Consider the following 14,015-nt stretch of genomic DNA (forward strand, 5'->3'; position numbering starts at 1 on the left):
AAAACGTACTGATTACACATTTGGAAAGCCTGATTTTTGTAAACTAGGTCTATGGAGAATTGCATGAACAGCTCTTGCTAACGTAGACAAATGAGGCACACCAGCCCCATACGGGAGTTTTGCTCTTTGAGTTCCTGTGTGATGCTTAGACGTAGCCTCTGTTACATTAGATTACCAATTAGAAAATGGATATAATTTGATTTTCTGTTTCAGATGGAATTTCTGCCGACAGTGCTTGTGGATCCTGAATTTAAGGCAACGTGAGAAAGAACGACCGGAAAGGACAAGGCCAGGAGCCGTTACAGGTGACGGAAGTCACCTTTAAATTGCAGGCCCAAACTTCCCATAAACTAAAGTGACCAGAAGCCCTTGGCAGCCAAAAGCCCACCAGCTCTCAGGCCTGCTGCTGTTTGCAGTGACTCAGGCTTGGGTCTGGCTCACCTGCTTTTTAGAGTAAATTGATTTTTATTTCATTGCTGCAACCAGGTGTGACAGAGCAGCTGTAACTACCACCCTCATCACTCAGTGCAGTGGTTTCCTTCTCCATCTAAGCAGTTGGTCCAGGTGGGCCTATAGGGGTGCTGCTCCCCTTCTTCAAAACATTGGGAAAAGGTGTAAATGGGTGGTCTGCCTGGGTATGGGAAGAGGATGATGGACCACAGTCATTGGAAGATCCTGGGGCAGCAGCTGTGGTTCTGGTGGGGAGCAGGAGAGGTAGGTCTCTCAGTGAATATGGGGCTTCCTAACTTTGTGGATGCTAAGGTGTTGGTAAGAAAATTTTCAATAGTAATAATTCCATTCAATAGTAATACTCCAGGTCTACCTACCAGATCTCGGCACGTCTAGTTCTTGTCTGAGCAGATAACACTAGTTTTTGGTCAAAAATAAATTTGAGATTTTTACCTTAGCTGTTGCTTTGCTTGCTCGGGCTGGGGTTCTGCTGCTGGATTAGCTAGGAATCCCCTCAAAACAGGACTTGGATCTCAGTAACATGGAATTGAATAGATGTGAAACGAATGCATTTTCCCTGTGCTTGCTGCTGAGTGGTATGCAGCCTGGGTCAAGAGGGGCTACTGGAGAAGCAGTGTGCCCTTCGTCTTTGGAATGTCACCAGTTCCATGATGCAGCAGGTGCCCCTGAACTGCTCTAGCACTCCTCTCTGATGGGAGTCGGAGAGGATGCACAGCCTGATTATTTGGGGTAGGCCAGGTAAATCAGTTTGTTAGGTTGGTGATGGTATGGGACTTCTGTAGCAGTTTGGGAGCACAGGAAGCAAAGAGAGAGAGAGCCATTTTATTTTAGGCTTATGCTATACATTGAGATTCATTATACAATTTTTTTCCCCTAAATTAATACAAAAGTAGTAAAAATATGTTAAAAAAAGCCCAAACGAAAACCCCTGACATCTTGCAAGCCATTTATTTGATGCACAGATTAAGACTTCTTGGAGCTTAAATAACCTAGAATTATTTATGCTGACCTCTTTTTTTTCTTTTCCCAAATTAAAAAAAGGTGATGACTTGCAGAACGCCAACTACATCAGACCGATTCGTGCCTGAGAAGCGGCTGCCCCAGGCAGCCGCAGGTGATGCTGAGGTGCCCTCTCTCCAGGCAGGAAGCTGTGCCAAGACCACGACGGGGTGAGTGGTGGCATGTTGGGGCATGCCGCTCTGTCCCAACCTATGTGCCATGGGCAGGAATACATCTTCAAATCCCCTCCTGGGATGCCTTTGCCATGTTTTTCTCAAAAAAACCCCCAAAACAAACCCAAACCACAAAAGTTCTCCCTTGCACTTTCATGGCAGTGGATGGGTTTCACAACAGATCCCTGGGGGCCCATCCCCACCACAATTTGGAATTAAATCTTCCTGCTGTTCTCTAATGAGATTAGGGAGGGGGAGAGGAGGGATAAGGTTTCCCCTGCCCCTGCGCTGGGCTGGGGTCTCTGGGGGTGCCCTGCAGCGGTGGTGTGGTGCCTGGCTGTGGGTGGAGGATGCTGCCTACCTTTGGGGAGGGAAAGGGGTTGTCTCCCCTCCACACCGCCTTCTCATCAGAGCTCTGTGTACCCCAGGAAAGCTTATGTGTTTCAAAATATTTATAAGTAAATAAATAAAAAGTAGTTTTAGTGATAAACGTAGGGATAAAACCATGGAAGAAATACTTTGCCCCTATGTAGGTAATTGTACGATTTGATTTGTATGCATCAGGGTTTTAATACCTTCGAAGGCAGGGCAGCAAAAGGCTCTGGGTAATCCTTTCTGACCAGGGTCTTCCAAAAAGTGGCTTCCTGCAGGGCTCGTGCCTTACCACACAAGCCCTGGTTCAGCAGAACCCAGCAGCACTGTCACAACATGAGGCACGTGAGGAGCTAGCTGTGTGTACACAGAGCCATCGGGCCTGGCTGTGGGATGGTGACATGGGGAGTGTCCCCAACACCCCCACAGCAGAGCCGCCCCTGCCCCTCCTGCACTCCCGTCCTGCCACCAGCTCCCAACCACGGGAGAGCAGCTACAGTAACCTGGGGTCCGCAGCGAACCCAAGGCTAACTCCTGTTAACTCTGCGTCCCTTCCCCACATCTCCTCGAACACATTGTCTGCTTCCAAAGTTAACAAACAGGAGAAATATCAGTTTGCTAAGTTTTGAATCAACCAGTTCTCCCACAAAACCCACTTACTACAGAGCTGTTTCTGGCTCTCTCACTGTTTTTAAGAGAAGTCATGATCTTTCTTGTGACTCTCCTGAACCCTGACCAGTCGTGCTGCCCCTCTCTTTTGTGTTCTCTTTGAATACAACTAAATGGGGTGTTGGTTGAGGTGGGATTTGGTGGCTCACAGGAGGACAGTCAGCCTAGAGAAAAGCATTTAAAAGTACACCTTTCAATTTACAATACACGTTTTACCTGAATTCAGCGCTGGCTCAGAAAGCTGCTGAGAGTAGATGCAAATCCTCACAGGGCTCAGCGTAACCTCAGGCCACTTTGTTACTGTTTTCCCTCCAGGTTCATGAAGTTGATCATGATAAGTGTGTTTGCTTGTCTTTGGAAAAGCAGCTCTTTTTCTTTGCCAGACAGGTTTTTCTCAACCTTCATGGCTCTAATTTAATCTAACTAGAACATTTCCACTTAAACCTTTGGGCAGAAAATTCTGGCTTCATCAATTAATTTTTATAGTGTAGTTATTCCAGCTATACCAACTTTTCTCTCTTCATTTTTTCCTCCAGTTAGAGTACTTGTAAACTGAAAATGAACTTGTGCTAAGACAACATTAGGAATTATGTTACAAGAAAACTGGACTGATCTTGATGGTCATATGCACATAGGTTGGTTCTTTTTCCCCATGCTTACCTCATAGTAAAAATATACTGTGCACCATACCTTATTGTATGGAAACTTTAATGTTCGTAGAAGAGTGAGCCACAGTCCTATATAGTCTTGCTAGCCTTAGTTAAAATTTTTGCTGTTACATTGTCAGGCACTGACTAAAATCTATAATACTCTGTTTTACTCACTGAATTTATAAAAAAATTGGGTCATCTATATTGCAAAGAGAACCACAGTGATACCTGGGCTAAAAAGCCACTATGACAAAAAACTGCTTAAGCCTAGGTAGTCTTCCAAAATGGAGTTTCAACAGGAAGGGTAAAATCTTATGCACAGTGAGCCCCTGGGAGTGCTTTGGACTGAGAACAGAGCACAGCATCCGCACCTATTAATCAGTTGGTGCAGCGAGGACCAATTGACTTTGGTGAAGATAAATGCTCCAGAGGAAAAAGTGAAAGGGGAGGAAGGCCAAAGTGGGTTAGCATAGTCTGAAACCTTGAGAATGTGCCATTTCTGGTTCACATTGAGGTATTCAAGCTACCCGTAGTGAAGAAGTATTTGGTGCATCTCTCAGACACATCAGGATTCAGGCAGAATTCTCACAGATCTGGGCTGAGTACACCTCATTTTCATGGCTTTACCTCGCCAAGCCTGGAAGTGGGGAGCAGAGTGGTGGCTTGAGGTGAAACACAGTGAACAATGTACGTAAGTTGTTTTTGGCTCTGTTTTGGGTTTCCTCTGCTTTGGGGATGCTTCAGAGACTGTCTTCTGCCTGGCCTGTCCTGCCCTGTGCAAAGAGGGGCATGGCTCCTCTTCTCCCTCCCAGTTCCAGGCCAGCAGGAGTTACTAGTTACTGGTGGGGTAACACGGCATTAAGGGGAATCTGCCCTTAAGAAGATTTTAAAGAATGGGCTGGATAAACATCCTTCAGAAATTATTTAAATGTTGTTCGTTCTGCCTTGGGGCAAGGGGGTGGGCTGCATGACTTCTCATCCTGTCTTCTGTGGACACCCAAGCATGTCCTGTAGCACTTTGCCATAGGAGTGCCTCCACATCCTTTCTCTGACAGGTTTGGAGATGGAGGAGTAATTTTATCACTGGTTTTATCACTTTCCTTGAAGATCTCTGAAGGCCTCACATGCTGAGATTTAATGAGATCTGTGAAACTACAAGCTTGTCTTTGGACATCTCTTTAAAGACGCTCCTATCTATGCATTTCAATTAGATGTGAAGAGGTTTATGGTAGCCATCTTTGCGTCTGGTGTTTGCAAGTGATTGCATCAGGGATAGCAGAGGTGTAAAATCAGTGTTTGCCATGTATTCCTCTCTGCAGTGTACAAACAACCTCTTTCACACATCTCCCATTTCCAGGTGTCCCACAAGCCAGTAGACGGCTGCTGCCAAAAGTGGTTTGCAATTCCTCTGTAACTCTCAGCTAATTTGCTAACACCCTCAGAAGTTTAAAAGCCACTGCAGCTGCCTGTTGAACAACCAGGAGAAAGGCTGACTGTTTTTAAACGACAGAATGACCGTCACAGAAAATCTACAGTGAAGTATATTTAAGGAATGTTTTTTGGCTGGAAAGCATAGCCCCAAACCTGAGCCTAAAGAAAACAGGGGAAATAGATCTTTCCCCTAGCGTCACATTTGTTTGGCTGTCTTCAAGGTGTCCACCTGATTTCTGCCAAGGCTGAAGTTGTTGTTACAGCTTCCCAGCTGCTACCGCAGCAAATGTTGTTTGTTCAAGCAAAGAGCCTGTGCATTCCTGGACACAGCTTCCTTTCCTTCTGGTCAGAGAAAGGACTTATCCAGGGGAAAGTAAACGTTGCCAGCTGCACTGCCGACTTGTTTTGCTAGTCAGTATGTAACATTTTGCTTCAGGGCAAAATATCTGGTTATCTTATTTTCTGCTGGGGAGGAAGCTTCAGAAGTGTCTCTGCTTGAAAATTAATATTCACTAGGTGGCACTTGCAGGTTTTGCACAGGGCATTTGGGGGGTCAGTGGGATTGGATGCTAAAGAGAAGTTTCATGCAATGAAGCATACCCTGGGTTTGTGACCACAGATGTGTTAATCACCGTATGGGTAAGAGGGGCAGCCTCCCGAGGCACAGCGTTCCCAGTGGTCCAAGCCCCATGGCTCCTGCAATATCCCTTCGCCCTCCAGATACTGTGATTGAGGCAAAACTTTTTCAAGTACTCTTACTTTCTGGACAAGCTGTAAAAATGAGCCCAGTTGCAATACATTCACCTTGCACCACAAAGCAATAGCCCATATACTCATGAGACCACCCGACACATCAGCCAGCTTCCTGCAACTGGGTTTTTGCAGGCAATGTATAGTCGGAATACTCTCAGCAAAACCTACAGAATTGGCTTACATATCCCCACTGGGGTTCAACCACATGATAAAATCTTACAGTAATGAGCCTGTCGCTCTTAAGGGCAGAGGGGGTGGAGGAGGAAGGAGATGCTTCTTTATCTGCATTACTCCACATCACAGATGCTGACAGAATTTCTGATTTAGAACTCACAGCTCCAAAAAGACTCAGTAATGTAATCTTTTTATGTTTTTTGTTTTTTTTTTTTCTTCCCTCAGATGTGGTGTTTTCAATACGACCCTTAGATATGGGCTCTTCGGGGATGCTGTTAAACTTGATGCTGCTAAACTGCAGTCCCAGCTTTCGGTTTGTTCCATACAACTCTCATGGTCTACTGTCTCTTGGAAGAACCCATAGCTGCAAGGTCTATTGCTTTACAGGTACTCTAGGAAGACTGAGGGATTAAGATACACATTACGTAAAACTACCCACTAATCCTCTTAGTGTGCATTACCAGTGAATGGCCTGAAATAGGCTCTCACTAAAAGAGCCCTAACATTCACTTTCTTGATGACATTTTAGTATTTGAGGTTTGAGTCATGGATTTTGGTGCTGAAATATTCAGTACACCATCTTCTGTCTGCTGCTAGATCCACTTGTACGTGTTAGTAGAGTGCTAACAAAATTACAGTTGGTAAAGCAGATTACGTGTTTAACTAGTAGCGAGACATGTATAAAATAGAATTATATATTTTCTAGAGTGGCAGAGTCACTGGGATTTTTTTGTTCTCTTTTTTTTTGTTCTTTTTTGTTTTTTAAGAAAAAGAAATAGCTATAAAACCATGATTAAAAATGTTACAAGGGATGATTTACATTTTAAAATTATATTTTTAGGAAAAAAAGTGATTTATAACACACAAGTGTTTGGAAAACGTTTGGTTGCTGTGTACTGCCTTCTTTCCCAGTACAGTTTGCTATCTGTTATACAGTCTTGCATAAATGTTTAGATTAGGGGAGAAAAGAAAAATTAAATGTGATGGCTAAGACCTATAAGAGCTGACTCACTGACTTGAGTTATTGCTGTGCAGAAAGTTTGTAAAGCCTTTACATCCAGCAAACATTTAGTGCTACTTCAGCCTTGACAGTTGACCTTTCAGTCTGATTGGGTTTAGCCACAATAATTGCAGCATCTGCAGTACAGGCGATGCAGACGGCTGCTTAGGAACCCAACTTCTCTCATTAGATCTGACTTCACGTGTCTAAAATTCAAACCCTCTTTGCATGTGCGTGCAAATCCTCTCGTAACACCTGCTATAGGAGCTGAGCAAGGTACAATCCCCCAGCTCTTTTTTTAAAATTTATTTTTAATTTCTCCCATAATTTTCAATATTCCTGGATTTAACTTAGAGTGGGGAGGGAAAACCTCCAAACCCCTTCCTCTCCCCAGATCAGTACTGGTTTCTTTTTTTTTTTTCCCCTCAGTAAGACCTAGTGTAAAAAAGCAACAAACAAACAAGTTAGACTGTTGTAATTTGGTCAACCACTCGGGTGCTATCCATATCCACCATTTCAACACACTCTATTTCCTCACGGTTTTCAGGATTCTTCTTCTCTTTCCTCTTCTTCTTGGACGGTGGCAGGAAAGTCAGTATCACAGGTAAAATGGCAAAGCAGTGAAAGAAGGTGACTAATGCTATTAAAAACAAGCACCTGAACAGTGTACGGGTCAGATTTGAAGGCACAGCTGCAAGAGGAATCAGACCAACAATATAGCAGAGGTAGCTCTGCAAAATAGCTACCCCATGCACTTCCAGGGCATTTTTCACCCATTTAGTTCTTGTGAACTCTTTGCCCAGGACAAAGGTTGATAACAGTGGAGCACAGTTGTCAATTGTATAATTAATTCCGTAAATTAAGCACAACACAGAAATACAATCTAGTTCCACTTTCCACAAGGTCATAAAACCTATAACTCCAAATTCAACTGAGGCAACAGTTAGAGTGAGCCAGACATTGATCAGAGAGTCTGCCACCAGGAATGCAGAGAAGAAGAGCAGAAATAAAGCACTAATGCAAGAGTTTTGTAAGGGGGCTCCCACTGAAGAGGCATAACGATCCATGTACACAAACGATGGATTGAAAACGATAAAATTTCACCTTGGGCGTGACGAGAGAGCTTCCTCAGGGTCTCCAGGAGGTCATAAAGTTCTTCCCTCTTGGTTTCCATTGTCTGGCCACCAAGAACATCTGGAGGCCACGACATCGACTTCATTGTGTATTTCTTGGAAAAGATGATATCCTCTGAAAAATGGGCAAAACTGAGGGGCCTTCAGGAAGGAGTTCCTCAACAATATCAGGAAGTTCTTCTTGGGCAATCCGGTAGATATATTGAGTTTCCTAAGGTAATTTAAGTAGCTTTCAAACCAAGATATCCACAAAGCCCTTGGTATACTCCAGCACGTCTCCTGGACACTGGTGTTCCAGTACTCGATAGACTCGTAGATGTAGAACCCAATCACCGGGCTGTAGTTACTGAAATATTCTGCTGGGCGTCGTATACTCAATGGTCCGTGTTGCGGTCGCTACGATGTTGCTCAGGTCATGACCCTTCACGACCTGCAGGTAGCCCATTAAGGCAAAGGAAATATAAACAAGGTAAAAGAGAACTACAAAAGGCTTGACGTAAGTGTTTGTTATCCAGTCACAATAATAGCGTTTCAGGAACCACACCAAAAGATGACTCTCATAAGTGTTCGTTTCCTCTGAATCTGCCGTGTCCTCGCTGAATTTGGCTGTCAGAAGAAACCTATACCATGCAGGCTTCTCTTGCAATACCTCTGGCTTTGGTACCTTTCTGCAGAAGATACTATGCTGGTAGTTGTTTTCTATGTAGCCAGTAAACACCAGGCTGGAACCATAAAAGGAGAGTACATAGAGGTAGTTGAAGAAAATTGCAATACAGGAATTGCAGCAGAAAATCCTGGCTGCCTCAATGTTAGTGAAGGGACTGGCACCTATTCCAAAAGTGACCAGGTACATGGCAGTGGTGAGAGAAAACGAGAGCATGGAGTCTGCAAATACAGCTGCAGTCCTCTCTTTAACGTGTTGGTCTTCTCTAGTTTTTCTCCAGGAGGACAACATTTCAAAAGTCCCATATAACCCATGACCTACAATAGAGAACAAAGCGAGTGTTTAAAGTACTCGAATCAACATGTGGAAGAACGTAACGTGGACATGCTAAAAGGCTCAAAGGAGACACAGCTGGCCGTTACCAAAGCTTGAAGTAAACGTCCTGCAGAAGAGAGAAATGATTATGGAGGTCTAAGCCACAGGAGCGCATTTGCTACCTGACTAGCAAACCTTACTGCCAGAGCTTGAGGAGAGTTCTGCATCACTGGTGCAGGGTTGATGGGTTAAAGAAAAAGGATTTTCTTCCGGTTGGCTGTTTCATTTCATTATTTCGGAGTGCCTGTGATGGAAGATGCTTTGAAATTAGTTTTTCCTGATGATGGGATCTGACCTGTGGTGAAAACAAAGAAATATGATCTTGAAGTGCCTATGCTGGAAGCAGAGCATTGGTTGGCTGCTTTGTAGAACATCTGTAAAAAAATGAAACCTTCATATAAGCTGAACATTGTCAAGTAAATCAGTCACCGATTTCTCCTCTTCCTATACAAATTTTCCATTAGGAAAAAGAAATCCTAGAAATGGAACAAACAAAAAAAGCACAAATAAATTTTAGAGATCCAGAATGGTAGAACTGATACAGAACTGCTTAAGGCATTGGTCTTCTTACTTTAATATGTCTAAGGGCTTGTAAAACCAAATACAGCTCTATTTTTCTTGGCAGTTCCTACATTTTGTAATGGATATAGCATTCATGAAAGGAGATAAAGACCTGCAGACCTAAAATCCTGTGTTTAACCCCCCAGTGCAGGTAAATTGGGAAAAGTGCATGGGTTTATCTTAATTCCTGGTTGGTCATCTTCCTCTTATGGTTTCTTTTTTGTGATTGATAACCAAGACCCATTTGGAGGACACAGACCTCTGCTCTCTCATAGTGGACCTGACCTGGGAACACAGCCATCAACCAGCTATCAGACGAAAGTGGCTGAGATAAAAGTAGGTTGGTGTTTTACACAGAGATGAATGTAAAAATACAGTCTTTGTATCACAACTAAAATGTAAGACTTTAATATCTTCTCATAATAATTCATATCATGTTCATCTTTACTTAATAGATCCTTTCCATCTAATCCACCCTCTTTGCTGCCTTTTGATTACTCCTCCTCCTTACTCTTTTGCTGTTTGTGCTATCCCCTGTCTACCTCTCTAGTCTGCTATTGCATCATCTCTAGAAATTCCCAAAACCCAGTCCACAGTGTTTTGCTCTTACCCATTCCCTGATAACTTAGATAAAACAACCCATGCTGAATTAGTTGCTGATGACACTGAAGGGCAATCACTGGATTTTTGAAGCTGAATCTCCAGTCAGGCAGGTCAAGGTAATTCAGAGATCTCTGATACAATTTCAGGCTGACTGCAGGGTACCAAAATTGCTGTATCGGCTCTGTTCTCTCCACCTGTAGATGATTATCACTTTTGCCACAAGGGCTATGAATATCAGTCAAGAAATCCCCAAACAAACGTGGTATTCTGAAGAAACAGAAAACCAGCAAATATATTAGGGGGGGTTGGAACTAGATGATCTTTACAGTCCCTTCCAACCCAAACCATTCTATGATTCTGTGATCATGCTTCTACTTAAATGCCTCATGTAGGCTAAATATTTAGTTAACATGACAAAATAACCCTTTTGTGGTCAGTACCTTTTACTATAGGGGCAGCTGTAGTTGATTCACTCCACCCTTCCTGCAAGGAATATCCTATCTATATTTTAACAGATGGCAGAGCTGATCACTCTCTTAAAAAGAATAGGTATAGGGTATTTTATAAAGAATTCAAAATACAGAGCTCATAAGATGAGATAATAGGACAGCTGGTGCATCTCCCTATCACGGTCACCTGGTATTTAGAGTAACAAAGTCTGTGCTGTCATGTATATCAGATATCTTACCTACATTGTTATTTGGAGTCACGGCACGGACCATGACTGTCCAATTTGTAGCAATATTACGCTCCTGGTTTTGGTATAGCATTTGGCATTCATCTTAATTTTTCCCAAACAATGTTTTACCGCTGCTTTTAGAGGCCAGGTCAAGACTGCCAATTTGATAACTAGCACCGTGCCCCATCTTAACGCTAATGGGGATTACTGGAACTCCCCAGATGTAAAATCAAGCAAAAAGCACAATCAGTGACTGGCACCCTGTTGCTAATTATGCTTCAAACAGTTATGTTCTAGGCTCAGTAGGGAAAGCTATTAAGCTTGCTTTCAGTGTGTTCTTTGTAAAGACAGACTGACCTTTATTTAAATGTAACTGATCACTTGCCAAAGCAGGGAGTGAGAGGTTTAATCCATTTATGGCTCCCATAAGTCCTGCAGACAGGCTCGTCTGAGAATTTCACATGGCATCATATGCATTAGCTTTGAGTGAGCAAATCAGTACAAAATGAGGTCATTGAATATTACAAATTACTTCCATCGTGAGTTTTAGCTATAGTATGTTTTTGTAAAAAAACATTTCAGTGTCAATAGGCTCTTGCCTAAAAATACTCAAAAAGCTGCATTAATTTGGAAAGCCTTTGACTTTGCAATGAGTAAAAGAATCCAGAGCCAGTTAAATATGATGTTGAGCATGATTTTTTAACAGGTATAAGATTTTGGATAATGTCTGATAACATGGCTCCTGATACCACATATTTTCTTTAAGTAGGAAACATAAAAACACAATTTGCTCTTACATAATCTTCGAGACTATCCTAAAATGAAATCTTATTTAGAGAACTGCAAAAGTAAATGCACAAAGAGGTGTCACCACATGTGTTCGACAAAGCCAACAGAAAAACATTTAGACACTATCTACTTCAGGATAGGTTCCTTTTGTTGTTTGCTATACAATCTGCATGCTAGGAATTGGTATTTTCCTACAATTGTACAATTTTTGATTCCTCTGTCCATTTGTGTAACAGCTACAAAATTCTCATTTCCCTTTAGGGAGACAGGCTTAAATGACAAACTTGCACACTCTTTGCGCCAGTGGCACTATTGACCTGATCCGGTATCCTCTGAGAAAAAGATTAAGACCAAACTCGTGCACAAGGCATGGAAGTCCAAAGGTTAGCCTTATTTAGCTAGAACAGGTTTTACCTAACCAAATTTACTCCTTTAAATACTGACTGCAAGCACAACATGGGGTGATGATCTCCAGTGCTGTCTAACTCGCTGATGCTTGTGTAAGTCTAACCCACAGAGATTAGGGCAGATAGCTACATGGAAGCATTTTGTGAGAATTTCTTTCACTATTCCATTGTTTCAGAGTTTCAATTTTTTGCATCCCTAACTGATTTGTACCCATTACCTCTATTTTTCTTGCTGGTGCTATGTCTTCACTATACAATATTAATGAGATGAAGGCAAATTTTTCCCTGCAAATAAATTCTGTAATTGCTTTAACTGATTTTCCCTTTTTACTAGAGGTTTAGCCACAAATCTGTCATGATTTAGAGCAATTTGTTCATTATTCACAGTCATTCAGTAAATAATAAATATGAACTCAAACAGCTAATGGGCTACTGGAGATCTTTTCCTTTTGACATTTGCTATTATGAGTCACTGGTCATGCCCTACAGTCAGACTGTACAACCATGAGCTAAGAAGAAGGAGTACATGGAAAGATGGGACTTTTTTAAGGAAAGGAGGTTCTGAATGGGCAAAGGAAAATCTTGAGGGAATAGGAGAAAGGTATAGGAGAAAACGGGGACCAAAATATTTTCTTCCTTATTCTCTTTTTCTACTACTTTGCATTGTAAGAGATACTCCTACCACATGTCTTGGATGACTGAGGACAGAAATTTTGGCTTTTATAGCCAAATAAAATGAAGAAGATATAGTCACTCTTATTTCTGAGGAGCTTAAATTCTTTACTGGCTGAGGTGGCTATCTTTAATTTTAGAAGCAAATAACAATACCATCAATAAAAACAATAAGTTATGCCTAACTTAAATACAGAGCTTTTGTGAGTAGCCTGAAAATGCTATAAGAAGTTTCATTTGTCTCCTTCAGGATCAAGTCTTGCAATTACACATGCTCTTCAAAATCAATGCATAGTATGCATGAGAGAAAAAAAGCACTTGTAGGAAGTTGTGAAAACTAAGGCAAAATTTTCTGTTGCTTAAAATTATCAAATTATTTACCTCATTTTAAACAGTACTTACGTGCAGGCACTTAAACTGTTCTTTTTAGTACCATTTTAAAATCTCAAAAAAGAAATGCATCCTTTCCCCTGCTAAGTGGTTGTTCAAGCAAGAGGCCTTTACGAACGGGCATCAGCAGCCTATGCTTAAAGTTGTCTCCGCTCCTGCCTGGCAAATGTCAGGACTGAAGCAGAGAGGGGTGAAGGGATTTAAAGAAGCCCCAGAGCCTGTGGGAGGGCAGCGAAGTGACCTCCCGGTCACCAGAGTCACAGACCAGCTCTCTATTCGCTTGGCTTAATTGCTGCCCTAAAACAAAGGCTGCTGCGTGCTTTTATTGTTAAAGGTCAAGGGATATGTTCAATTTTGCACTAAAATCATGTGAGTTTTCTATCTTATCATGATAAGATGAGGTTTGGGTATTCAAATGGACTTCTTCTGTAAGAGAATGTAAGGGGAATGACTAAGAACAAGGTTTTGGTTCCTCTTCTTGCAGTTTTATCCATCTATGAAAGTAGAGAATAACAGTACACTGTGGCTCTCATTTTTTTCTTCTTACTGTATTGAAGATTGTGTATGTGTGTGTTTGGTACTTGAGTACAATCTCTCTGAATAAAGTCTCACTTACAGGTTGTGAAGTTCCAGCCTTCTGTGTGGAAGGTCACGTTTCAGGGGTAATTAATTTTATTCATCCCATTTTAATGCAGTGGCACATAAAATGCTAATAATGATTGATCTCCACCTCAGTGAGGCTGAATGCTGCACCAGTACGTATGTTCCCATTAACTGCCAGAATTAAGACTAATAAACCACCAAACTGTCTTCTTAAGGGGGCAGAATCCTCTAGCAGCAAAGCTGGGTGTTTCCCCCTTCTCAGGCACTGCTTCCCCTCCCCTACCGAAGTTTGCTGCTCCCTCATTGCTACTAATTCACCTGTTTCTAGTCTAAATTGGACTAAGGAATGGTCGGGTTTAGAAACATCAGCAATCTTTTTTTTTTTGAGGGTTGCTTTTTAATCTTAAATCTTTTCCTGACACTGATGGCACAAAAGACTGGCCGACA

General features: G+C 42.1%; 1 protein-coding gene across 1 annotated transcript in view; it reads right to left on the reverse strand.

Annotated features, from left to right (window-relative positions):
• Positions 1 to 6,412: 6,412 nt before the first annotated feature.
• The window catches only part of PTCHD1 (patched domain containing 1), a 35,824-nt gene continuing 28,221 nt past the window's right edge, over positions 6,413 to 14,015 (reverse strand). The window contains 4 exon segments of the mRNA XM_068425008.1: positions 6,413 to 7,794; positions 7,797 to 7,956; positions 7,958 to 8,189; positions 8,191 to 8,806. Coding sequence (XP_068281109.1) covers positions 7,157 to 7,794; positions 7,797 to 7,956; positions 7,958 to 8,189; positions 8,191 to 8,806 — 1,646 coding nt within the window. The 3' untranslated portion in view covers positions 6,413 to 7,156.

This window comes from Nyctibius grandis, chromosome 2 (genome assembly GCF_013368605.1).
Source record: "Nyctibius grandis isolate bNycGra1 chromosome 2, bNycGra1.pri, whole genome shotgun sequence".
Lineage (NCBI taxonomy): Eukaryota > Metazoa > Chordata > Aves > Nyctibiiformes > Nyctibiidae > Nyctibius > Nyctibius grandis.